This window comes from Monodelphis domestica, chromosome 2 (assembly GCF_027887165.1).
Source record: "Monodelphis domestica isolate mMonDom1 chromosome 2, mMonDom1.pri, whole genome shotgun sequence".
NCBI classification, from domain to species: domain Eukaryota; kingdom Metazoa; phylum Chordata; class Mammalia; order Didelphimorphia; family Didelphidae; genus Monodelphis; species Monodelphis domestica.
In genome coordinates, this window is record NC_077228.1 from 103,756,521 (window position 1) to 103,784,474 (window position 27,954).

Below are 27,954 nucleotides of genomic sequence, written 5' to 3' on the forward strand. Positions count from 1 at the left end.
CTCCACCATACATCCTACAGAATTTAGTGCATTGGACCTGGCTGCTTCCCCAAAATGTGCCCTTGCTGAATGATAATCCAGGGAAGCTACCAGAATTATGCCCTCCTCCTCATCTCACCCTCCCTCAAAGCAGGCGTACCCTTGGCTCCTTAATTTTTTTTTTTTTGGCACTAATAACTGTTGTCTTTCCTTAAAGGGTCCTGGGCTAACTTTTCCTCCACCCTCCCTCCCCTACATATTCAGGTTGGAGATTTTTGCCTAAATATAGATTCTCCTGGCCTGCTCCTTTCCTCCCAATCCCCACCCTAATCCAGTACAGCAGCAAGACTAAATAAGGAACTCTCCAGCCTCTTCTCTAATGGCCTGGCCTCCCAGGAGGAGCTCCCTGTGATTAGGAAGGAGGGAGAAAGGACAAGAGGCCAAAGGCTCCAACATTCCCATCTAGGGATGAGAAGTCTACAGATTTGGCCAAGACTATTCTTCTCTCCCTGTGAGGCCCAAATGGAACTTGGAGCTCAGAGATCAGAGGTAAGGTAAGAAACTGATGACAGTGAGGAGGAGTCTAAAAGAGGATAAGAGGTACTTCTTTGAAAACACTAGAGCTAGAAGAGGCCTTAACATCTGGTTAAGTAACTTCATTTTATAGATAGGAAACTGAGATGTTGGGCAGGTCATTCAACTTTTGGACCCTCAGTTTCCTCATTTGTAAGATGGCAATGATATTTGATGCCATCTAGCTCACAGAATTGCTTTAAGGAAAGCACTTTGTAAACTTATTATTATGCAAATGAAAGTTAGGATTCTTTAAGATCCCATGGTTATTTTCCTGGAAGAGTCAGAAACCAAATCATTCTTTCAGCACCAATTTAATCATCCCCCAATTTAATCATGATGAAAGACCCTCTGTCCTTATAAAGTAAGGATCTTTTATTATTTTTTCAATTTTTGAAAATTTTATTTAATTAGTTGATTTAGAATATTTTTCCTTGGTTACAAGAATCATGTTCTTTCTCTCCTCTCCCCTCCTGTAGCCAAAGAGCAATTCCATTGGGCTTTACATGTGTCATTGATCAAGACCTATTTCCATATTCTTTATATTTGCACTAGGGTGATCGCTTAGAGTCTACATCCCCAGTCATATCCCATCGACCCATGTGATCAAGCAGTTGTTTTTCTTCTGTGTTTCTACTCCCACAGTTCTTTCTCTGGATGTGGTTGGTGTTCTTTCTCATAAGCCCCTCCAAATTGTTCTGGATCACTGCGTTGCTGGAGTAGAGAAGTCCGTTATATTTGATTGTACCACAGTACAGTCTCTGTGTACAATGTTTTCCTGCTTCCGCTCCTCTCACTCTGCATCACTTCCTGTAGGTCATTCCAGTCCCCATGGAATTCCTTCACTTTATTATTCCTTTGAGCACAATAGTATTATATCACCAACAAATACCACAATTTTTTCAGCCATTCCCCAATAGGAGGGCATCCCTTCATTTTCCAATTTTTTGCCACTGAGCTACCCAGCTGCCCTCAATTATGGATCTTTTAAAATAGCCTTGGGGGGGGGGGGTAAGCTGGGTAGCTCAGTGGATTGAAAGCCAGGCCTAGAGACAGGAGGTCCTGGGTTCAAATTTGGCCTAAGACACTTCCCAGCTGTGTGATCGTAGGCAAGTCACTTAACCCCCATTGCCTAGTCCTTGCCACTCTTCTGCCTTAGAATCAATACACAGTATTGATTAAACACAGGTTTAAAAATAAAATAAAATAGCCTTTGGGGTCTGGGAGGTTTTCTGATGAGGACAGTGAAAAGGTTATCTGATAAGGACAGTCTCTTACTGGCCCCACAAAATCTTGGTTGGTGATCATCAAAGAATGGGAGTTCTGTAGTTTCCTCTTGTATATCATGCTGTCCAAGGAAGAAAATCCTCAAACTGGAACCCTCGATCTTAAAATGGGCTGAGGAGAGGTAAGTGCATGGGCTGATCAGTACTGAACATCCCTATCTAATATCTAATATCAAGGTATGGTTGGCTCAGTGCCTCACTATCTTCAGGTAGCAAATCAGGTATTAATTTACACGAGGAGAGGGAGTTTCCTCAGTGGGAATTCTCTAAACCAATATAATCAAGAAAGGCTTTTCAAAAGTTTTTCAAGAGATTTCTCCAACATTCTTAGGGCCATGCTCCATTTTAACATCCCATTGTGTCCACCACAGCAATCAAACACAAGACCTGGATATTCCTTAGCAGGCCAATCCAGATTAAAATGTAATTGGGAAAACTTTTAAAAATTATTAACAACACAATAAAAAAAGATAATTTAAATGTGTGGTTTTCTAAATCAATTTGAAGCCCATAGGAATACATATGTAGTATGGATTAGTGCCCCCCCCCCATCATTTCCATTTGGGGCAGCTAGATGGTGTAGAAGATAGAGCAACAGGTTTGTAGTTCAGAAGACCTGAGTTCATATTTGGTCTCAGACACTTGTGTGACCCAGAAGTCAAGTAGCCTCTCCTTGACCCAGTTTTCTCATCTCTAAAATAAGTACATTGGACCAAACAATGAAATACACTTGAGGTCTGTATGAGCAAAGAATAAATTGAAGTCTGTGTCTTCCAGCAAATTAAATAAATAAAATAAGCACATTGAACTTTATAGTCTTTAAGATTCCTTCTAGCTATAAATCTCTGATCCTATCATCTCTTGCCAAGGTGCCTTGCTGCTGCATGAGTGCCCTCTATGTGCCACCTGCCCCCTTTCCTAGTTTTAGATCCATAATCAAATAAATACTGTCGTTGCTACTGGAGAAAGTATATATGTTTACTTCTCTATGGCTTTTATCACCATCTCTGTAACATTCCAAAGCAAATTGCCCCTCCCTGGCTATCCCTCGCTCATACATGTAGAACAACATCCCTCTAATAACAACCCCTTTTTAACTTCCAACATAGCCACTATTCTAGTGCAGGCCCTCATCACCTCATGCCTTGATTACTTCAAAAGCTGCTGGACTCCAATACATCAGCCATCAAAATCATTCTCCTTATGTGTGGATATGACTGGGTCACTCTGCTACTCAAAAAGCTTCAGTGGCTCCCTCTCCCCTCCAGGATGAGATGCAAAGTGCTCTATTTGGCATTCAGAGCCCTTCATATCCTAGCCCCCATGACCTTTCCAGTCTTCTTACACCTTCCTCCCTTCCGTGCCCTCTTTGATCTACTGACACTCACTTTATTGCTCTTCCATAGACAAGTACCTCCATCTCTCAGCTTAAGGCATTTTCTCTGGCTGCCCCCTTGCCTGGAATGTTCATCTCTGCCTACTGACTTCCTTGGATTCCTCTAAGTCCCAACTAAAATCCTCTCTAATAGCCCACAGGAAGCCTTTTCAAAGCCTTCTCTTAATGATATTAATTAATTGTTTGTACATACTTGTTTGCTTTTTTGTCTCCCCCATTAGACTGTCAGTTCCTTGGAGGCAGAGGCTGTTTTGTGTCTCCTTTTGTATCCCTAGCATTTAGCAAAGTGCCTGGCACATAGTAGGCACTTAAATCTTTATTGACTGAATGATGTTGACTCCTATTAGAATGTAAGCTCTTTGAGGGTAAAGACTAGCTTCCTTTCTGATTTTTAATCTCCATTACTTGGCAAATAGTGTGAGAGTGCCAAGAACTGGGGATTCAAATAGAAGGTGAATAAATATTTATTCATCTATTCACTAAAATGTTTATTCATTCATTCATTCTTTCTTTCTTTCATACTGTCAGCCTACTAGTGTTTACTTCCATTAATCTAGGTTAGGCCTAACTGAATTTTAGTTTCCACAGGATTTACTGCCAAATATTTCTTTATTCCAAGAGGTGTCACTCCCTCCCCACTCAGGATAAACATATGAGCATTTAGTAGGGAACTTGTCAACCACTGCTACCTATTTTAATTTAACCCTTCCCACAAAAGCACTAGGGAGGCTCTGAAAATACTCAGTGCTAGTCTGGATGCATGCTTTCCCATCTAGGTGCCTCTTCATGGGCCTGTTGGAATGTCCTTGAAGTCACTTATCTCTCTCTCTCTCCATCGACTGGCTCCAAGATTGATCCCCAGGACAGGAGCTGTGCTTTTCTCCTACTCTGGTATATTCTGTCCCTTCCTTGTCCATCTCATGTCCAATGTAGAGAAAATGCTGGCACCTAGCTCAGGAGGATCAAGGAGAATCAAGGTCTCAAAGTGTCAGAGAAAAAAAACTTTCAAGATCTTAGGGACAGCAAGGTGGGTACTTCTTTTAGGGCTGGTTTGAGGCTTGTGTGGTAGTACCAGGAACTCAGGCCAGACCTCAAATCCTGATGAGCCCTTCTATCCTTCTACTTTTATCTTGTCAGTCATCCTGAATTCAAGCTGAGAGTCATCATCTCATAAACTAGCAGCTTCTTGACCACAAGCTTCTTCCAGCTGCCTGAAACTTCAAGCCAGATGGTGAAATAGGTTCATAAGTGGCATATCACAACCTCAGAATTAGAAGGTACTTCAGAGGTCATCAGGTACAACCTTTCCTGGGCCAGAATAATCTCTGTGCTCAAAGACCTCCAAAGATAAGATCTTGTCAACATGGCATTTTTTCTTAAATGAAAGAAACACACAAGAGATCAGTCAACTGTCCAGTGATTTAGGCTGAAAAACACACCATTGTCTGATTATCTAAACACATCAGGCAAAGGTGCTTTTCCAGCCCAGGGTATCTGGCCAGAGGCCAATTCCCCATTCCATAGAGACGAGAGGTAAATGTGAAATGAACAAAACAGAGACTTGGCAATTACCTATTGAACAATATGAGAATTCCAAGTAGATACTTAAGGGTAAAAGAGACACCTATTGGGCCAAATACCCAAAAGGATTTCCTACACAGATAAAAGGAACTAAAGAATTATCCAGAATCTAACCTTTCCATATTTCCACTGGCCCATTTCTAGGCAGCTCCCACATTCTCTAAAAGGAGCTGCCAGCCTTTAGTTTGTCCCATTCAAAATTCAAGCCTGAGGGGGCAACTAGGTGGCTCAGTGGTTTGAGAGCCAACCAGGAGACAGGAGGTCTTGGGTTCAAATCTAACCTTAAATATTTCCTAGCTGTGAGACCCTGAGCAAGTTAATTAACCCTTATTACCTAACCCTTGCTGCTCTTCTGCCTTGGAACCAACACACAGTATTGATTCTAAGATGGAAAGTAAGAGTTAAAAAAAAAATTCAAGCTTGAGATCTGTATCTCTTAAGAGGCAACACAGAAAAGAACACTGGATTTGGAGGCACAGGACTAAGATCAAAATCCCTGTTCTGCCACTTTGAGACCTTAGAAAAGTTACTAAACAACTCTGGCTTCGTTTTCATGTGGATAATAACAGGATTGGACCAGATGACTTCTGGAGTCTCTTTCACCTCTAAGGAATTGCTTTGGTCTTCTCCTCCTTGACACTTAGAAATCTTTTGGGGAAAAGAATAGTCATGATTATGGATTCTCATCCTCATTGTTTCATGAGTATTTATACTAGTACATAGTAATTATACTAATTAGAAAGGCGATGATCCTGGAAGACATACATGCTTCTCCTCATTGCCTATAGTATCAAATATAAATTCCTTTATTTAAGGAATTTAAAATCTTGATTTGACTTTAGACTAGACATATGCTCTCTCTCTCTGTCTCTCTCTCACTTTGTTTCTCTGTCTCTCTGTGTATTTCTCCCTGTGCCTCCATCTGACTCTCTGTCTCTGTCTCTCTGTCTCTCTCTCTCACTTTGTTTCTCTGTCTCTCTGTGTATTTCTCCCTGTGCCTCCATCTGACTCTCTTTCTTTGGCTCTCTGTCTCTCTCTGTCTTTGTCTCTGTGTCTCTGTCTCTCCTCCCTCTAACCTAGCCCATTGGCTATTCTCCAAGCAAAATAATAATTTTTTGCCTCTGTGCCTTTGTATGGTGTATACAAGCTGTCCCTGCTGCCTGGCATGCTTTCCCTCTTCACTCCTTCCCTCTCGAAACTCCTAGCTTCCCTTAAGACCAGTTCAAGTACTACCTCTTACCTGATGCCTTTCCCAGTTCCCCCAGCTGTAGTGCCTCACTCCCAAAGACCATGTATTTATTTTGTATATATCTTATGGTCTTAGAGAGTTACCATCCTAGAGCTCTGAGAGCAAGTTAAGTCACTTACCCAGTGTCACAAAGCCAATATATGCCAGCAGCAGAACCTGAACTCAATATTTTCTTGTTTCAAGGCCAGTTCCCTACCCACTGTGCCAAGCTCTCTCTCAAGATGCCTAGAATATTATCAATATTTAATAAATGCTTCATGGTGGATAATATTTGAGAACCAGTTTAAGTACAAAGATATACAACCAGCATGCCACTGGTCCTCAGGAAAATGTGCCATCATTTCTGAATAAATTCTGTTCTCTTGGCATCTCTCTCTCCCTCTCTCCCTCCTTTCTCTCTCCCTCTCCCTCTCTCCATCCTTTCTCTCTCCCTCCCTCTCTCCCTCCCTCCCTCCCTCTCCCTCCCTCTCTCTCTCTGTCTGTCTGTCTCTCTCTCCCTCTCCTCCACATCCCCCCCTCCCTGATCCTCTTATGTATTCTCCACCTTTGGCTCCCAGTCCTGTCATGACTGTGCATTTCCAGTCCCCTGCTCTGTGCTGGTAACCTGGCCCCAGGTCCTGCCCTTGTCTATCTGCGCCTTCGTCCTTCATTCCTAATCTACCTCTGTTTGTTACCTCACCTAACCCCGAATGGAAACAAAATCATTCAGGGTACCAGGAAGCTGACACCACAGCCAGTCCTGTTTAGGTCAGAGATTGAACAACATTCTTTTGGAAGCCTCTCCTCCCCAGAAGCCAGGGCCCTTCACTCCGTCAGCTTGCCAAGACAGCTCCTACTCCCTCTGGAAAAATAAACAACTCAAAAATTCCAGAGTGGAAGCTCCAGCAGAAAGCTGCTGATAACAAGATGCTGCTGCTTCTGAGTCCTTCACCGCAGGCTGGAGGCCAACAAGGCCCCACCGGAGCCCATTTGGTCCCTGCTCACCCAACACGTCCCTCCCAGCTGTCAGCTGAGAGGAAGTCAGCAATAAACCTTATTAGCTACATTTGGGGATGTCTTCAGGCTGACCTACTGGGCAATGAGGAAAAAGCAATGTCAGTGAAATGCAGCTGATTGCTTACACCTTCCCTCAACTCCTCAGCACCAACTGATCTCTTTTTTTCTTTAAATAATCCTTACTTTCTGTCCCAGTAACAAGTCTAAAAAAGAAAAGCAAAGGCAAAGCAAATGGCATTAAGTAACTTGCCCAGGGTCAAACAGCTAGGGAGTGTCTGAGGCTAGATTTGAACCCAGGGTCTCCCAATTCCAGGCCTGATGCTCTTGCCACTGAGCCACCAGCTGTCTTTACTAATCTCCTTTTCTACCTGGTTCAGATGAATTATACATCTCTACTTCAACTAGTGTAAAGCAGACATGGCCCTAATTTCCAGAATCTCTAAGACAGACTAGGAGGTTTAGGGTGTTTTTATGGGGCAAGCAGTGACTAGGGAGAAGGCATGAATTTGATTTTGTCCTGTAGGGAACTCCAAATATGGAAACTCCATCCACACAACTATAATTTGTATTTTTAAAAAGTTGCCCAAGGCGGGGCAGCTGGGTAGCTCAGTGGATTGAGAGCCAAGCCTAGAGATGGGAGGTTCTGGGTTCAAATTTGAGCTGAGACACTTCCCAGCTGTGTGACCCTGGGCAAGTCATTTAACCCCCGTTACCTAGTCCTGACCACTCTTTTGCCTTGGAGCCAATACACAGTATTAATTCCAAGACAGAAGGTAAGAGTTAAAAAAAAAAGTTGTCCAAGGAATGGAGAAATTTAACCAGACACCTCTGTGTCAGAGACAAAATTTGAACCCGAATCTCCATGAATCCAAGATCAGTCCCTTATCCTCTATGCTAAAATGCCTCCTGGGCTTTGACTACATGACTCTTATAGGTCTACTCCAGATTGCGCCATATTGAATGACAGCCCTACAATTCTATCTTAGTTCCCCTCTTCCCATTACAATTACATTACCTTTCATTACAATTCATTAGATTCAGGTTTTATTCATCTCTGTTTTCAACACAGCACCTAGCAACAGGGTATTACTCAAAGTGGGCACTCAGTAGGCATTAGAGAAGAAGGTAAGGGGTAATGGAGAGGAAGAAAGAAAGAAAAATGGAATTGAATATTCAATTGACACAGAGGAAAAGGCACTGGTCAGAAGACTCAAGTTTGACCCCTGGCTTTGCCACAAGAACCCTGTGGTCTTGAATAAGTCATTTCCCTTCTCTGGGCTTCAACTTCTTCATCTGTAAAAGGAAGAGGTTGGGAGAGATAGCCTCTAAGGTCCTTTCCAGCCCTAAACCTAGGATTCTATAGTCCTACTCCTCCTAAACATGAGGGTCTTAATAGTTTCCTCCCTCGGCTTTCCTTGTGAGCACACTCTTGTTTTTCTACCTTTGTGTCTCTCACATGTCCCCTTCTTTCCAAGCACACAACCCCCACCCTCCTACTGAGGTCCTCATTAACTCATAGCTGAACTAATGCAAGAGCTTCTGGTTGGTTTTCCCTGCCTCTAGTCTTGTCCCACTCCAAGCATCCTCCACTCAGCTGCCAAAGTGATTTTCCCCCATCACTGGTCTGACCACAGCAACTTCCCTTCCTACACCACCTCCTGAACTCACTCCAGTGCCTCCTTGTTGCCTCTATAATCAAACATAAAATCTTCTGATTGGTATTTAAAGGGCTTCACCACTCGCCCTTGTCTCGTGCTTCCAATCTAATTCCCCTCTAAGTACTCTACAATCTAGAAACAGTAGCTTTCTTGCTGTTCCTCATATTTGATGTCCTAACACCCCTTTCCTTTTCCCTGTTGTATCTTATGTCTGGATTGCCTTCCTTCATGCCCATTACCTGTTGTCTTCTGTAGCTTCCATCAAGACTCAGCTCAAATCTCATCTCCTGCAGGAAGCCCTTCTGGTGCCCTCCCCACTTGCTCCTGCCCCTGGTTCCTTTCTAAGATTACAATATGCTACATAACCAGTGCTTAGCAGAGCACCTGGCACAGGGGAGGTGCTTAATAAAGGCCTGTTGGATTCACTTGACTTTTAGGTTGACTCTCATTAGTGATGTAAGCACCTGGAGATTGCTAGATGGATCAGTGGATAGAGAGCTAGGCTCAGAGATGGGAGGTCCTGGGTTCAAATTTGACCTTGGACACTTCCTAGCTGTGTGATCCTGGGCAAGTCAATTAATCCCAATTGCTTATCCCTTACCTATCTTCTGCCTTGAAGACAATACTGAGTATCACTTCTATGACAGAAAGTAAGGGCTTTAAGAAAAGAAGAATGTAAGCACCTTGAGAACAAGTAACATGTACTTGTCTTTCATTGTATCCCCAGTGCTGGGCACAGTGCCTGGCATAAATAATAAGTGTTTAATTAATGTGTGTTGACTGACTGGCTAAATTCAACCATTTTGTGACTTGAGAAGTGTATTCCAAAGTTCTGAAAACCCCTGGGTATGTGTGTCTCTCTTTCTCCTTCACTACTCCTTTTATCTCTCTCTGTTTCTGTCTCTTTCTCTTTGTCTTGATCTCTGCCTCTCCTTTCTTGCCCCTCCTTCTGGCCTCTCTCTTTTTGTCTGTCTGTATATCTTCTTTGTCTTTGTATGAGTGTCTCCTCCTTCTCCCTACCTCTCTGTCTCTGTCTTCTCTCTCTCTCTCTCTCTCTCTCTTTTTTTTTTTTTTTGGTCTCTATCTCTGTCTCTGTCTCTCTCTCTATATATATCTCCTTTTTGTCTGTGGGTGTCTCTTCTCCTCCTTCCTTCTCTGTCTTTATCTTGTCTTCATCTCTTTCTCTTTCTTCCCTCCTTCCTTCCTTTAAGACTCTTTCTTTCTTTCTTTCTTTCTTTCTTTCTTTCTTTCTTTCTTTCTTTCTTTCTTTCTTTCTTTCTGTCTTTCTTTCTTTCTTTCTTTCTTTCTTTCTTTCTTTCTTTCTTTCTTTCTTTCTTTCTTTCTTTCTTTCTTTCTTTCCTTGTCTCTGTGTCTATCTGTCTGTCTGTCTCTCTTCAGAGAAGCCCAGTGATAAAGAAAAAGCCCCCTTTGAATACCCAGACCATGGACATTTTGCTGGCTACTAGAACAGGTTGTTCTAGTAGGTTTGAACAGTTCATAGTCTTTGGCTTTACTCATCTTAAGGGAAGGACTAGAACCAGCCTTGGGATATTTTCAGTCCCAATGGGTGTTCAGCTGATACTTCCTCACTGACCTGTCCCCATTTGCTATCAAGCTGACCCTAGGAATCGCTACTCCAATGATAAAACCATCTGCCAGCTTACAAAGTGAGGACTCCTAAGTCTCCTCGACAGTTCAGTTACTTGGTATGACACACGTCAATCACACAAGGCAAGCAGATCTCTCTGTCCACTTTCTTACCCACTCCAGGTCTGAGGGAGGGTAAATATTGTCTTTTATTTTTTAAACCTTCACTTTCCACCTTAGAATCAATACAATGTATTGGCTCCAAGGCAGAAGAATGGTAAGGGCAAGGCAATGGAGGTTAAGTGACTTGCCCAGAGTCACACAGCTAGGACATGTCTGAGACCAGATTTGAACCCAGGATCTCCTGTCTCTAGGTCTGTCTCTCAACCCACTGAGCCACCCAACTGCCCAGATAAGAGTTTGTGACTCTGAGCTCCTTCCTCATCTTGCTCTAAGTATGATGACAAACAGTAACTGAGCCTTAAGGAACAGGTGATGAATGGAAACATAGATACAGATCTAACCCCAGATTTGGTGCCCTTCTGCTCTGGAGTGACCAGTTGCCTTCATTGTCTTATGCTAAGAGTAAGTTTGGGTTCAAAGGCTAGTGATTCTTTGGGGCCCAAGAGTCTGGCTCCTAAATGTCTGGACAATGACTAAGAAGAATAGAACAAAATTCCAAAGGAGAAAAGTTTTGTTTACAAAGTCCCAACATGTTCTGTTCTCATCTGCTAAACATCGTGCCACCCCTGCCAACTTGTGGCCAGTTCCTCTCCTAGGAAAGCAGCTTCTTGGGAGAACAAAGAGGTCTTTACAGCATTGCCCTCCCCAGTTGCTGTTTCAGCCAAATTTAGACAATATCCATTCCCTAGGATGGGTTCCCTAGAGTGTTGATAGGCCCAGCCAGTGCTAGCAGATCCTGGGTCCCAGCATCCCATGGCAACAGCAGAGCCCAACAGCACCATACTCACTGCACAGGAAGCAGGACTTGTGGAAGCTGTTGCCTTCACATTGAACCTCTTCAGCAAAATAAACCGTCTTTTGGCATACGCCACATTTTTTGCCTCCTCCCCAGTTTGGCATCCTAAGAAAGAAATGCAGAAACAAGGCATGAAAAACCTGTGGAAGCACAGAGAAAAGACAGAAGGCTGAGGAACAATGAGGGTGCCATGGAGGCAGAACTAGACGTAACCCTGAGACTTGTATACTTCAAGATGGCAGCCATCCATGGACAGCCATGCCCTCCCCAGTCATTGGCCTTCATTTGCTTCAAAGGTATCCTCCCTTAATCTAGCTATCCTATAGAGGTTTCCATCCAAAACAAGTCAACAAAAGCATACTTTTAGAGCCTGAAACATATCATCTAGTTCAGGCCCCTCATTTTATAAATGAGGAAACTGAGGCCCAGTGAAATTAAATGACTTGCCATCATCACAAAGGAAATAAATATGAGAGGCAGAAACTCGGCACCTCTGACCTTAAAGCCAGTATTCTTTCCCACCAAGGCTTTCTATTCTAGATACTGTTGGGAAATTCAAAGAAGTACAGTTCAGTCCCTGCCTTTCCAGGGCTTATCTCCAGTTGAAAAGATGAAACAAGGGGACCACTAGGCAACTCAGTAGATAGAGAATCAGGATTAAATGTGGCTTTAGACAATTCCTATCTGTTTAAGACCCTGTCCAAGTCACTTAACCTAGCCCTCACCACTCTTTTGTCTTACAGTTAATGCTAAGACAGAAGGTAGTGACTTTGGGCAAGTCACTTAACCCCCATTGCCCAGCCCTTACCACTCTTCTGCCTTGGAACCAATACAGAGTATTGATTCTAAGACTGAAGGTCAGGGTTAAAAAAAAAAAGAAAAGACAAAACATAAGTATGTGAAAAGTTAATGATACAAGAAGTAAATAACAGCTGAAGATACTAGTCATAAAAAAGTCACAAAAACCCTTGCTGAAGAGGTTCAACAATCCTTTGTCCAGAAACAAAGTCCAAAGTACACAATAGCATTTTATCACCATCATATACCACAGTTTGTTCAGCCATTCCCCTTGGGACATCCCCTTGTTTTCCAATGCTGACTCGCTATCCATTACACCATGCTGTCTCTCTAGAATAATAATGATAATGATGGTGAAGATGATGATCATGGTGGTGGAGATGGGGATAATGATGATAGCAGTTGACATTCATGTAGCACATGGTTTACAAAATATCCTAAATGTATTATTTATTATTTCGGCATAATAGATCACCCAGATCCTACATCTGTGCTAAATGCTTCCCAAGTTTCAACAGAAACTTGTGCAGACAAGATATAGGAGAAAACTCAGGGCTAGTTCTCGGGGAACCCCCAGTCTGATTAAAGAGACCAAAACATGCATAGATACTTAAAACACACATTAAGGACTTTGTCTTACACATCTTGGGGACCATTCGCCTCCCCCATCTCTCATTCTACCTATTGCCCCAGGACCTTGAACCAATATGCAGGCATTGGATAAATATCTGTTGATGAATAAATGTTTGGGAGAGTTGGAGTGTGTATGCTAGAAGAACTGCAATGACCAAACTGGGAAGACATATTCCTGGAGGGGTTTCAAAGGTGATGAAGGGTTCTGTTTGATCAGCATTAAGGCAGAAAATTTCAAGTGGGAGTTGGCTCCCAGAGATCTCTCTTCTTGTCCCCACACCACTCATTAGGTAAAGGACAATTCAATAAAATCCTAAAGAATCTAGAACCAAATAAGGGAGGGATCCTATAGCAAGAAAGACTATCACCTTTCTTTTCCAAGTCAGAGGATAATAGAAGCAAGCATCACAAAGACAGAGTTGGAAGGAAATTTGGAGGTCATCTATTCCAGTTCCTTCATTTTACAGGTGAGGAAACTGAGGCCCCGAGAAGAGGAAATAAGTGGCAGTACCAGGATCCAAATACAGATCCCATTTCTGAAGTTTAGTAGTTCAGAACTCTTTCCCCTGTACCGTGCTGTTTTCTCCAACATTTTGGAGCATGTTTGGCTTATATACACCATGTATAGGGGCCCATTGGTGGTATAGTGGATAGAATGCCAGCCCTGGAGTCAAGAAGACTCATCTTCCTGAATTCAACTCTGGCCTTAAACACTTTCTAGCTGTGTGACCCTGGGGAAGTCAATTAACTCTGTCTCAATTTCCCCTTCTGTCAAATAAGCTGGAAAAGGAAATGACAAATCACTGGTTTCTTTGCCAAGGAAACTCCAAATAAAGTCATGAAGAGTCAGACAGGACTGAAAAACACCACCACCACCATCATATCCAAAGCCCACAGCTTCATTCATTTGCATGCTTAAGTCTCACCATTCTTCAGTCTCTTCCTTATGGTGGAATAGAAAGCCTGAATTTGGAATCTTGGGCCTGGAGTTAAAATGCCAGCTCTCCACTGACTACCTGTGTGACCTTGAACAAGTAAGTCGCTTCAGCTTTTTGGGTATCCCTCAACTTCCTCATTTTGAGAAATGTCTGAATGTCTGAATGAACTAACTCGAAGCTCTCTCCATTCTCTGCCTAAATTTCTGTGATCCTGGACCACTAGATCTATGCTTCCAAACAGGATATATTCTGTTTCAAAGCATCCAGGAGACTCTCACCCTACTCTCTGCTATCAGTCCCCTTTCCTTACTCTAATCTCGAATACCATTTCCTTCATCCCAGGCCCCGAAGCATCTTCAAGTCCTGATGGCTTTGTCTGGTGTGAGGCTGCCCTCATAGTTCAGGTTTATATAGCACATTGGGGCTTACAAAGTAAACATTCTGAGAGGTCAAGTCACTACAGCTATTATTGTACCCATTTGACAAATTACCATACTGAGGCTCAGAATCATTAAGATTTTCTCACAGTTATACACCTATATATTGGAGCAGCAATTCAAACCCAGGTCCTCTGAAACCTCTCTGCGCTCCCTGGAGGGACAAGTTGGGGTTGTGGGACCCAACAAGAGATTATGCTTCCCCCTCAAGTGTGAATTTTGCCCTGTACTAAATTGTGGAAAGCCAGCTTTCAAATGAAGTATTTTTGTTTGGTTTGGGTTTTTTAGATATAAGAGCTCTTTGCCCTGGGGGGGAGACCCACAACACTCCTTTGCTGAGCGCCATAGAAGCCAGACCTTGTTTCTCCTGGCTTTTAGCCATGGGCAAACGTCCATGCAAGTTCCCAGGGAATCAAGAAAAACAGAAGAAAAGATGGAGACCAGAAGACCGGTCAGGGAGAAAATCTGTCCCCGGAGGCTTCTTATTGGGGTATTCTCATATAACAGATAAAACCAGTCTGGCCTCCTAAAGATTCCATTAATCACTTGGTTGGGAAGACTGGGACTGACTTAAAAGTAACTAATGAGGGGGAAGCTCAGAGCCAGGGAGGCAGAAGGAGCAAAGAGGCTTTGGAGACCCACAGGGGCTTTGGTGACATTCCGTTCAATCCCGTTAAGGGCCTTTCCTAGGGGATGCCTTGCCAGTTTCATATTAGAGGAGATGCTCCACTACAATAAACTTGGCTATTCTTTCTTTCTCTCTATGGGGGAGAAGTTGGGTTTTCAGTTCACTTCTCACTCCACCTCCTCTTGGTTTCTGCCCAACCCCCTTCTTTTTGGCCAAGTTCTTGACATCTGGAATCCTGGATTGCCTTAAAAGGAGACCTGCTTCTCCAAGGCTCTATGTCACCAGGCGGAGGGAGGGGGCCCTTCTTTTCATTCTTCTTGAGAGACGGAGGCTCTGAAAAGGGCAAGTCCTCTCCTAGGAGACTCACTCCCAAACCCTCACAAAACCTGCTCAAATTAAGACTCTTGTTCATCATCCAATGGGCTCCCCAGGTAAACCCGTAAGCCTACCTCCCAGGCACTGGACCAGATGCTCTTGGAGCAATTTCTTCACTTCATTCTTGAAAGTCTGCTGAATTCTCTGTCTCAGCTCTGCTGATGGTGATGGGTCCTGGTACCCATCTGATGCTCTGAGCCTCAGTTCCCCTTTGTAACATACAACTTGTTGCTCAGTTCTGTCTGACTCTATGGGACCTCATGGACTTTTGTCCATGGGGTTTAACTGGCAAAAACACTGGAGTAGTTTGCCATTTCCTTCTCTAGTGTGTACCCATTTTACAGAGGAGGAATTGAGGCAAATGGGGGCTAAGTGACTTGCCCAGGGTCACACAGCTCACAAATGGCTGAGGCCATATTTTGAATTCAGCCCTTCCTGACTCCAGGCGTGGTGTTCTATCCACTGCACCACATAGCTATCAATATGTATCTTACATATTCTCTAACTTGATTCTCACAATTATACTTTAACTCTGGTTGTGCAAGAACAAATGAGAAAATTAAGGTTCATAAAGACTGGAATATGCCCAAGGCCATACAGCATGAAATTTGCAGAGCTAGAATTCTAGTGAAGGTCTTCTGGTTATAAGTTATAAGATTGTTTCTCATTTAAACTTTATATATCTTCTATGTTTATTTGCATGTGGTTTTCCTATTAGAATTTTAGCTCCTTGGAGCAGTTAGGTGGTTCAGTAGTTAGAGAGCCTAGAGGTTCTGGGTTCAAATTTGATCTCTGATACTTCCTAGTTGTATGACCTTGGGCAAGTCACTAAACCCTCAATGCCTGCCCTTATTACTCTTGTGCCTAAGAGCCCATATTTAGTATTGATTCTAAGATATAAGGTAAGGGCTTAAATTTTTTTAAAATTAATTTTAGCTCCTTGAGGGCAGGGACTTTTTTTGTTTTGTTTTTGTCTTTCTTCATGTCCCTGTCTCTTAACATATGGTAAGAATTTATTAAAATGCTTGTTGTTTGGATCATCCCATTAAACAATCTTGCCTCCATATATATGTAGAGGATACATTCTGTATCCCCCCCAATCTATAAAAAATGAGGATTTACCTTTCAGTTGGCCTATATGACCACCCATCTTGAACTATGTTCTGGATGATTGTTAGTAACCATTGCTTTGAATAAAAGTGCCAGCCATACATCTACTGCATGCACAGCATTCTCCTGGGTGCTTTATGCTCTCCTGTACACAGAAGCCACATGTAATGCCTTGCATGGAGTAGGTACACAATAAATGTATTTGGAGTTCAGGCCTAACAAATCAGTTATGAAAACACAACCTTTTGAGAAGGGGAAGTTGCCTCCTGGCTGTTAGAGATGTGCTGTTCCCTGTTCACTTCAAATAACAGGAAATCTGGGGCTGGCACCTTTAAAGATCAGCTTCTAGTGTCATGTGGCTAATCCTATCATTTGACCACAATCCCTCTGTTATGAGACATCCTTGAAGAGGGATCCAAGATGGCAGCAGCTTCCCCACCTGGTTCTTCCCTAATCCCATTTTTAAATAAGGCTTGATATGATTTTTTAGGATCAGAAGGGCTAGAGTTTAGGGAAAATTAAATGGAAAATAAGTAACCCATTTCGCTATAGTATATAATGGAAACAATATTGAGTTTAGAGTCAGAAGGCTTCAGTTTGAATCTTAACTCTGTGACTTTCTTCACTTTTAAGCCTCAGTTTCCTCATCTGTAAAATGAAGGAGTTTCTAAGATCCCTTTCAGTCTTAAATCTATGATCTTAGGGAAAAATGTGTTTGACTCCCAGTTCTGATGACTACTAGAGATCAGAGGGGAAAAAAGGACAAACTTTTGAGTCTCAGTTTCTTCACCTGTCAAATGGTAATAATAATGTTTATTCCTTCTTTTTCAAAGGAAAGCACTTTGGGGCAGTTTGTTTGCACAGTAAATGGCTAGACTTGGAGTCAAAAGACCTCTAACACTCTTTAACTTCTATTAATTGTTTCCTCATCTTCAAAATGGGGATAATAAAAGCACCTACCTCCCAGGGTTATTGTGAAGACCAAGTGAGACAACATATGCAAAGTGCTTTGCAAACCTTAAGGTACTAAATAAAGGTTATATACTAGCATTTATTCAAACCACTACACCTACTTGAAGGGGCAGGTAGGTGAAACAATGGATAGATAGCTGGGCCCAGAGTCAGGAAGATCTGAGTTCAAATCTAGTCTTAGACATTTACTAGCCAGGTGACCTTAGGCAAGTCATTTAACCTCTATTTGTCTAGAAGACAGCTAGATGACATTGTGGCTAGAGGGCAGGGCCAGAAGTCATGAAAGAGCTAAATTGAAATCTGGTCTCAGATACTTACTAGCTGTGTGATCTTGGACAAGTCTCTTAACTCTGCCTCAGTTTTTCCACATATAAAATAAGCTGGAGAAGGAAATGGCAAACCACCCCAGTATCTTTGCCAAGAAAGCTCCAGATGGAGTCACAAAGAGTCAACCACCACTGAACAATACACATGTGAGTCACCGATTATCCATAGACATCTGGTTTAATTATGAACACATTACCTCTCAGTCAATGCACCAAATAAGACAGGATAAAGAATTGTTTCTTTTTTTTCCCCATCATTCCACTAATTCATTTATCCCAAAGAAATAATAGACAATCTACTCCTTATATCTTGTTTCTCTCATCTCAAACACAATCAAAGTTACCCCTAGAAAAAGGGCAACATTCAAACACTCCCTCTACATCCCCACCCACTTGGTTTCATGGAGTCAAGTGGTTGCCTAGTTAGGAAAAATTCTGCTAACATTACCTGGGCTCTTTGGTATCTGGCCAGGTACACAAAAGAGCTCTCAGGCCCTTGAGTTTTGCAACCTAAGCTCACCTAATCCTCCATTTTGCAGAGAACTTCAAAGAGAAAAAGCAGAAATTGTCCTATCTATTAGGGCTTGGGGTTAATGTCCTGGAAGAGGTATTAGTGGCCTGGAAAATAAGACTTTTTTCAAAGCCTAGAAGTCACTTCTAAGGAGGAACAGGATCATTGGGCAGAAACAGATCATTCTGAGGATAAGGAGATGGCCTCAGAAACTAAACCTCTCCACAGTAAGTCTCCTGAATGTGCCTTGTGTGGTTAATACAGAGTGGAGATGGAATACCGCCGAGAATACCCCAATATAGATTAAGCAAAAAAGGCACACAAAGTTGTGGTGGTGGGATTCTGGCTTAGTGGCACCATATGGCAAGCTTGGGGCCACACAATCAGTAACATTGTGGGTGCAGTGAAAAGTACAGTGTGTCTGGAATCGGTTCTAGACCTTCCACAAATTGATTTCATGACCCAAGGTCATTAGGAGTCACTTCATGCCTCTATGCTTCAGTTTCTTTATTTGTAAAATAAGGGTGCTAAACTACATGCTCTCAAAAGCACTTTCCAATTCTAGGTCTATTCTCCCATGATCCCTAAAGTCAATCCCTTTCGCTCTAACAGCTGAAGAAACTCAACCTTTGTGGCCTCCTCTTGAATATCCTGTCTTTCTCTCACCTAAGCCATAGACTTCCATTTCTTCCTATCTCTTTTAAGCTCACCTTCTCCAGGAAGCTTTTCTTGACTGATATCACCCCCAATCCTCCCTATAACATGCCCTGAGACTTCAGTTTGTGCTTTTTAAATTTTTAAATTTTGGTTTGAAGTCAATTTTGATTGCGTTAAATATGCATTTTAATTCTTCATACATTTGACTAACCAAAATATGAGCGACCAGTAGGCAAAGAAAAGGGAAAACCTACAAGCCAATCAGAACCTACAAGAACAAACCTACAAGACAGGCTTCCTGTCTATCCTCTATATCTCCCCATAGTACCATCTATAGGACATTATGCATAGAAACTGACTCTTGTATGTTAAATTATGAAGAGTGAAACAAGCAGAACTAAGGGAACATTATATATAGCTTTGGAAATATTGGTTGAAAAATGACTTGTGTATGTCCACCTCCAGAGAAAGAACTAAGAGAAACAAGCAAGACAGTTTTATATATAAATATTTTTGGGGGGCAAACAATGCCTTCTCTGGTGTAGGAAGGAAGGAAGAGAGGGAGGAAGGAAGGAAGGGAGGGAGGGAGATACCTAAGAATTTTAATGTAACAAACTAATTTTTTAAAAAGAAACTGAGTCAGGGAAAATTATAACTAGCATTATATATACACTGGCTCCTTTAGGATGATCATAGCTCTAAAAGTACCATCTATGTTCCCTCCCTCCATCTTATAGATTAAGAAGTTTAGGGAGATTAAGTGACTTCCAGTGTCATTAAGTTAGTAAGTGGCAGAGGGAAAACAGAACCTAAGTCTTCTGACTCCAGGTCCAATATTGTTTCCATTAGATCATAGTGCTTCTCAAAGATGAAGGTAGTAGGGGCAGCAGTCTAAGAATTAGACCAGTTTTTAGTTTGTAGTTTAGTTTTTTAACTACTGATCCTACTTCCCTTGTGCCATTCCCCTAAACAAGGACACTAATGAAAGAAGTACTTGACATCTCTGAGGACAGATCCCAGACCCTGGTAGCTAGCCTTCATTTTATTTCCCCTAACATGTCATCTTTCAAGAGCCTAGACACTTCCTCTAGCCCAGGGGAAGCTACGGAACCCAAGCCTGGAAATACCAGAAGCCTCACTATTTACACACTTTACCATACATGGGAATCACTAATAGGCGACGTCAGACAAATTCCTAGGGAGAGATGTATTCCAGCCACATCATTATCATATAAATTCCTGTCAACTGGAGGCAGCCGGCAGGATGCAAGGGGCTTACCCCTCTAGACAGTGACAGAGGGGTAATGCTCAGTCTCCCTCTCTAACCCCATTTAACGCCTTTGTCTCTCTTCTGCCCTTAAAGATCTCTCTCTGATCCTAGTTTTTGCAAGAAAATTCCTTTTCTAGACATATTCTGCTCCCCATAAACCTCTTGGATCTGGTATAACCATATATATAAGGATCCCAGGGACTTTCTCCCTCAACAGATATTTATTTGGCAGAAAATTGGAAGGCTACACATTCTAATCCTGCCCCTGTCATTATGGTACTATGTGACATTTTTTTAGGCTTCTTTACTTCCTTAAATTGTCCAAATTTGGTTAAAATTTAAATCTATAAAATAGATACATTATAAGAATTTTTAAAAATCTAAAATAGAACACAAATGTTGTCTATTGTCTTGTAATTGTATTTTCTCTAGCCATGTTACTTTGGTGTTAACATACTTAAAGGATTGTCTGACATATTAAGGGGAATTTGGAAAAGTGAGGCAAAAAAGTCCCGTAAGGACAACCTTGCTTGATCTCTGCTGAGACAGCCTAGTGTCCATTTCTACCTTTTTCAGTGTTTTTAAGCATTCTGATTGACCCTGAGAAATTGAGATCAATCAGAGAAAACCCATTAGGTGTGGCTCCTGTTGAGTTTCCTTCATATCTTTCTTCCTGGATCTCATTCCAGTCCGGAACTCTTTGGGAGGGTGGTTTTTACTACCAAATATATAAACTCCAAAGGCCAACATAATCATTCCAAATCTGCCCTTTCTTCCCAGAGTACCACACAGAATTACTTGAGCACATTTCTACTCGCCTAGCCTGCAGTTTCTACATTGTTACTAACCTAAGGAAAACAGGCAAGTAGCTATTAACAGGGTTTCAATAAAGGCAATGAAACATGACCAATCAAATCCCACTCTGTGGGACAGATCAGCTAAGAACTCCAGATTTCTAAGTCCTAGTCTTCTTAAACTCTAGCTCTCATTGCCAAAAGAAAAAGATATTTGAAATTAAGAAAGAAAAGGTCCAGCATAGTCAGGGGGAAAAGCCAGATTAATGAATTCAGATTTAAATGGGACTTGAGGGGAGGCGGGATTGATGTCTTTCCTTATTTTCCTGGGCCTCTTGCCTCACTCTCTCTTTAGCTCTAGGTCTCTGTCTCTCGTGTCTCCATGCATCTCTCTCCTTCATTACTTTATCCCTCATTAGCAGTCCAGTTCTCACAAAGATTCTTTCTAGCACTAAAATGTGCTAATGAAAATACAGCCCTCTCTGTCTAGCTGGCCTGCCACTTCCCTTCCTCCACCCCTTCTTATGCTTTGTAAAGCCAGAAAGCCCAATCATCCTATATTTTAAAACCCACTCTAGTGAACTTCCTTTTCTCTCTGACCTACTACATATAGCTTAATGAGAAGGATGAACTCTGGGAAAATTCAAAATGCAAGCTGACTTGCTTGGTGGACATGTGAAGTTCATCTGAGTTCATGCCAGCTAAATAGCTTTCCTCTAAAGCAATGACTCAGTGATCTGGGCTGATCCATCAGGGCTAGAGATCAGTTCAAGAAAATGGGATAATGATTCAAAGATATCAGAGCTCCTCAGAAAACAAGGGAAAGGGGGGATTCTTCTATTCTCCACTCTAGGTGGGAGAAGCTCTCTCCCATAACATCAGAGCTGATAAGAGAATTAATGAAGAAATTCCTTCAACACAGGATTTCTTTGAGAGGGAAGGAACAGAACCAAGGCACTCATAGGTTTATATATGGAAAGACCCTAATAGTCATTCAATCCAATGCCCTCATTTAAAGATGAGAAATTGAGAACCAGATTGAATGAAGGATTTGCACAAGGTCATACCAAGTAAGTGGTAGAGTTGGGATTTGAACTCAGGTCTTCCTGACTCCAAGTCAAACACTATCCACTATATCATGTGCTGTTTGATGTGGAGACCTAAAAAATTAGACACCAAAATGGTTTAGCAAGATCTACTTAATGCCCTGATACCCTCTTTCTACTCTCACTCTAACTTCCACCTGGAAAGAACACTTAATTAGGGTGTTATTGTTATTTTATTATAGCTCACATATAAATAAATCTATGGTAACATTAGTTGTAAACTTGTTGGTTCTATGTATGCTTACCTTTCTAATTCTGATTTTTTAAAATTGAGATTATTATTGTCTATTTTTCTTTTTTATAAAACCTTTACATTCCATCTTTGTGTCCAATGGTAGAAGAGTAGTAAGGGCTAGGCAATGGGGGTTACATGACTTGCCCAGGGTCACACAGCTAGGAAGTACCTGAGACCTTGAACCCTGGACCATCTCTAGGCCTGGATCTCAATCCACTAAGCCACCTAGGTGCACACCCTCACTCCCCAGCCCTGTCTATTTTTTCCCCCCAGTTATTATATGGATACTCTGGAACTAGCAGGGGCAGGCTATGAAAGAATGAACCATTCAGCTCTATAATTCTTGTTACTTTTTCCCAACACCCTTCTCATTTCAGCTCTGTCACAGGCTAAGTCCCAACAAGGATGTTCTGCCTCATTTAATCCCCCAAGACAGGCAAAGGGGCAATTAGGCCGATCAATTCATTCTTCCCCTAAAATGGAGGAACTGGAGTAGGCAAAGGCAGAACCCAGCATTTTATAGAAGGAAGTTAAGGAAGTACATTGTACCGTTGCCATCTAAGACGCAGATCCTGACTCAAACTCAAAAAAGGGGGGTGGGGTGGGGGGGACAGGAAAAGGCGGGAATGGAGAGTTTAGACTAGACTTCTATGGCCCCTTCCAGCTGTATCCTTCTATGGTTCTATGGAATGTCTTCATGTCGGAAAAGACAGAACTGGGGGTCGGGCTGCCAGGGACCCAGGAGACACACAAAGACGGGAGTTTCAGGACTCTGGAATTTTCTCTCAGCAGTCAAACCTGAGGCACAGGTCTTAAATATGTAAGTATAAGAGCAGGAAGGGCAACTCTTCCAAACTCGCTGAGAAAGGCAGCTGGGAGCTTTGGGGGCACTTAGAGCACTTCCAGAAAATGAACAAGCTCTACTTCAGCACGCTGACAGCCTCGGGAGAGAGTAAGGAGGGTTTCAGTCTAGATTTGAAACCATGAGTCCTCTCCAGTGTCCTCTCGCTCTCACCCCACCCCCCTCCCTCCCCAGTCACATAATCCTTTCATTTCTGGGCCCTAACAAGCCCCGAATACAGAGGGCTGGAGAGTAAGGGGAACATAGTGCCTGGCACATAGGAGGTTCCTTGAATGGAATGACACAGATGCCCACATTTTGTCTTCGTGACACTCAGGGAGTGTCAGTAAAGCCAAGAAGCAGCTTTCTGGTCACTGTCGTCCCGCAGGGTGCGCTCAGTACCAACAGAAAGGAGGTAAAAGGAAGGAGAAAAAAGGAAGGAGGAGAGCCTCTGCGGGGACAGGTGCTGCAGGGGCCGAGGACCTTCAGGACAGAGAAGCCATTGCCATGCCCCATCTGGCTGCAGCCACCCCAGATGGCAAGACTTGTCTCCTAACGTTCTTCTCCAGTTGCCTCCCTCTGCCCCTTTGCCTCCTGCTCAACTCTGAGGATCCTCAAGAAATCCCCTCAGGAAACTTCCCGCCGCCGCGGGATCCGAGTGGGCAGGGCCCGCCTGTCTGAGCGCCACGCTGCGGGTGCCAGCCAGGCTGGTGAGGGTAGGAAGGGTGGGGATGCCCAGAGCCCACTGCAGGAACCCGGCAGGAGGGAGAGCACAGCCCTGGCCGGACGCCCGGTCCTTGCAGCAGCTGCCTGACGGAACTGGAGGGTAGGAGCCACTCACTCACTCACCTGACGGCTGCGGCGGCGGCTGGCTCCAAGGACCGGCTGGAGGGAGCTCTCTCAAGTGGCCCGTTGGTCGGGTGCCGCTCAGGCCCTCCGCTTTGTTTTTGTTCTCCTCCCGAGAAGGCGTGTCCCGGAGCAACACCAACCATCAGAAAGCTTTGCACACAGCACCAGCGGGGCGCTGATGTCATGTTTCCTGAGCACTGTGGCGGGGGCGCCAAAGGACCCCGGGGCAGCCCAGCCTGTCGCGGCCCAACCCGCCAGGGAGGCCCCGGGGAGGTAGGCGCCTGGGAGTTCTGCATCCCACCTGGTGCCTGGACCACTGGCCCCTAGAGGGACCAGCGGAGGCTTAGATGCCTGGACAAGGAGAGGTCTTTAGATTTCTTGTTGAGCAGATGGATAGTAAAAACCCACCGGCTTTCTCTGAGATCTTTCTTATAGAAGTAGGAGCCTATGGGTGAGAGATGTTGCATACACTGTCGGATGTGGTCAGTGTGTCAGATGGGTTTAGTTGAACTGTCTTTTAAAAAAGTTTTGTTATACATTTTATAACGTGTATAATCTATATCAAAATGCTTGCCTTCTCAAGGATGGGGAGGGGGAGGAAAGAGAGAGGGAGAGAATTTGGAATTCAAAATTAAAAACAAAACAAATGAATGTTAAGTTTTAAAAGCTTTGTTACCAGAAAAAGCCCAGAGAATTGGAAAGTGGAATATTCCTAAACAAATGTAATGTAAAAACTACAAGTAACACCAAAACAAAAAGAAAAATTTTTTTTAAGGTTTTCAAATTCTTTTATGCATCTTTACAATGTTCCCAAGGATACATACTCATCCCCCAGGATAAATAAAAAAAGCAAAAACCTACTACTTTCAGAGCAGTAGATGTTCAACATGGAAAGAAGGTAAGCCAACTGTAATAAGGTGAAGGAGGTAGAGTAATCCAGCTTCCTACATTCCTCTAAACCTAGTTTTCTTCCACCCACCTAGCAGCTGCTAGAATCTGTTCATTTCCCATCCCAGAAAGGGTTTGAAAGTTTCCCTTGACCTCTCTGGATCCTAATCTCTAGTTTGTAAAACCTTCTGTTGGGATGCTCAGAGTTTCTGCCAGCTCAGACTTGTAGTTGACGTAGGAACAGAGGACAGGAACTGAAGCTGCAATTTTGTTGATATAAGAAACTCCTCAGTGAGGGAACTCCCAATAGCAATGTAGGTTGGCCTCTTTTCTGCTATGTATAACCTCAGAAGGTTGCCTCCAGAGTTTGTAACTTGCCCAGTACCACACAATACAGTACAATAAATATTAACCACCTACTATGTGCTAGGCACTGTGCTAATTGTTGGGGATACATATTAGAAAAAGTAGACTCTGCCCTCAAGGAGTTTATAATTTAATAGGGGAAGGCAATATCCAAAAGAAAACTGGAAAGGAGAGGGATGGTGATGGTGATGGTGAGGAGGAGAAATCAAAAACAAGTAGAGCATCTGGTTGTAAATGAAGAGATGGCTGAGATTGTGAGCCCTCTAAAAGTGAAGCTTTGGGAAGAGGTTTTTTGTTTTTGTTTTAATTTTACCCTCCAGGCCTCCAATCAGAGGGACAGCAACAGTTGGTTATGAAGAAGGTTATGGAGGAAGTGTGAGCACCAAAGCTGAAGAAATCTCCTGGTGATGAGCATAGTCTGGGGGTAGGATGGTACATGATGATGATGATGGGGATGGAACTAAGCAGATTAGCTGGTTATAAATTAAGATTCCCCCACAGACAGGATGTGTCTTATCATATAAACCTTAGTTGTACCCCTTTCAGGGCCAGTGGTCCAGACCTTAGGTGAGACAAAGAGGCAGGATTTGAAAACTGATCTTTTTGACTTTGAGGCCCAAATTCTTTGTACTCTGCCATGTACTTCTCAATGGCATCAGTATATAGTGACATAGTCCCCATTATTTCTTCCTCTCCCACACACTTGATGCTAGAAGAGAAAGACTGGAGGGAGGAGAAAAGAACTATAGGAATGTGAAAATTCCAACCAAAGCACACAACATACTGAATGACACAAAATTCAGATTGAAGAGAAACACTTTAAATGGAGTAACCCATTCTCTGTTTAACCATATGGTGTGAGATTTAAAAGAGTGGGATGCCATAAACTGTAATATTTAAAATAGCTGGAAGGCCATAAACTGTTTTAATTAAAATAGTGTATGGCGTAAATTGTAATAATTAAAATGGTTGATAGATACAAATTGTAGTGAGTTAAAATGGTGGAAGATATAAATTATGATAGATATAAGAAAGGGTGAGTAAATTTGACCGCTGAAAATATGTTTCCACTACAGTGTCTTGTTTTTAAATCAATATATAAGGTAGTCGCCAGGGAAATATTCCCAATTATTCAATATACCCAAGTCAACTGGGTTTTATAGAGATTTTAATTAATAATACAATAAGTAATTAAAGGAAAGAGAGAAAAAGGAAATAAGTATGAAGGGCCTTAAGCCAACATGGCCTAGACCTGAGCCTTGAGAGAGATCAGTCAGTCAGTCTTTTATCACTCACCACAAGGTCTGTCTAAGCAAGGATTCTAGTGACAGCAGGACAGCTCCATCTCAGCTGACTTCACCAGAGAGAGTTCCAGCCAGAGTCCTCCTCAAAGAGCCTTCCAGCCAGAGACTGTTCCAAAGGGCCTCTCTCCAGAGCCTCCAGAGGGACAGAGTCCCCTCAGAGGAGCTCCAGCGAGACCTCCTTAGAGATTGTCCTCCAAGAGCTTCCCTTCTCCAGAGCCTCTCTCAAGAGATTCTTCCCAAGCGATCCTCATCAGAGATCCTCCAAAAGGATTTCTTCCTCAAGAGATTCTGCTTTTTCTTATATAGGGGTTTTTCTCCTATGTCACCTCCCCTAAGTCCTTACTGTAAGACTCTATGGCTTACAAGACTCATCCACAGGGTCGGCCAGTCCTGTGACATCCTGTTTGGGGTAACGAAAAATGAAGAGTAATAAAAGAAGAGGTGAACACTATATGAAAAGAGAGAAATAGTGCCAATTTTATTTGCTTCACACAGAACTTTTATAGGCAAAGACTACTTAGACAAAACCCACAGGAATTTATCATTCTTCATTCCAGAAACTCTAACCTTGGTCCAGGGATAGGCAGGTGTTCAAAGGTTAACCTACATTCTTTGTTTATTACAAATACAAACAAGGGGAAGAGGGGCAGACAAGGGGATAGGCGCCCACCTAATCGCAATTTGCCTCTCATAAATGTTATCCTGCATCCTTCATGTTTACTGTTCCATCCTTGGTCCCAGGATGGGTGAAGGTCAATCCTCATCTTTGTCTGAAGCAAAGACAAGCAAGTCCACAACTTTATCTTAAGCAAATACAAATAAAGAAAAGAGGAGGTATTCCTTGACTACAATTCCCCCTATTTGTTTTGCAAAAGACTTCTGTGGAGAGCCAAGATTCGGCCAATTTTGCCCAAGCTGGACAAAAGGAGTTGGAACAGACAGGGAAGAAGGACCGCTAAGATAACTATGAACTGTATGAAAGTTAATATGGTTATACTCATTTGAGCTAAAGGAGATAGCCAACTTTGGCCTGACAATCCAATTGTATAAGGAATCAGCAATATGTTCGGGACGAAAGTCTTCAGCTAAAGAGTTATCCATCTCATCAATGATATGGTTCAATTCTTGAATATCCTCTGAGATGCTACTTTTTAACCAAAGACCTTGTAAATCATTTCTAATTTCTTCAAATGCAAATCATTTCTAATTTCTTCAAATGCATCAGACATGTTAGCTTTAACAGGAAGGAGGCAAAAGGCTGAATAGCGATAATCACACCTTAATTTACCCTTGATAGCTAAAATTTCCACTTGATTGGTTAATAACAATACATCTTTAGATATTTGTTGTAAAGCATAAAAACCCTTGTATTAATATCCTGCTGTGAGTGCAAAACCTGGGTTACATTCTGTGCAAGCCCATGTAAGTATTCTGCATCATGTTCCAGGGTCTGTACATTAGCTACATTTTTTACTAGAGAAACACTTCTGACAGTTGTAGCTGTTATGGCGGCTATAAGGGCTACAATTCCTAAAACTAAGCAAGAAATACATCTTCTTTTCCTAGGGCTGATTAGTTGAGACAATTTTTCCATTGCTCTATCTGCTGGTGAGTGATACCACCCCCCTGAGT

The 27,954-nt window shown here is 42.6% G+C and overlaps 1 protein-coding gene across 2 annotated transcripts in view; it reads right to left on the reverse strand.

Moving 5' to 3' along the window:
• Positions 1-26,425, reverse strand: part of CSRP1 (cysteine and glycine rich protein 1) — a 40,356-nt gene extending 13,931 nt beyond the window's left edge. Inside the window, exons 1-2 of one of the 2 annotated variants that reach the window (XM_007481133.3) lie at positions 26,315-26,425; positions 11,277-11,389 (exon numbers count right to left, since the gene is read on the reverse strand). In XM_007481133.3, coding sequence (XP_007481195.1) covers positions 11,277-11,388 — 112 coding nt within the window. In that variant the 5' untranslated portion in view covers position 11,389; positions 26,315-26,425. Of the gene's footprint in view, positions 1-11,276; positions 11,390-23,764; positions 24,078-26,314 lie in introns of those variants that run through there. The other variant, XM_001363487.5, reaches the window with a different exon arrangement.
• Positions 26,426-27,954: the final 1,529 nt, after the last annotated feature.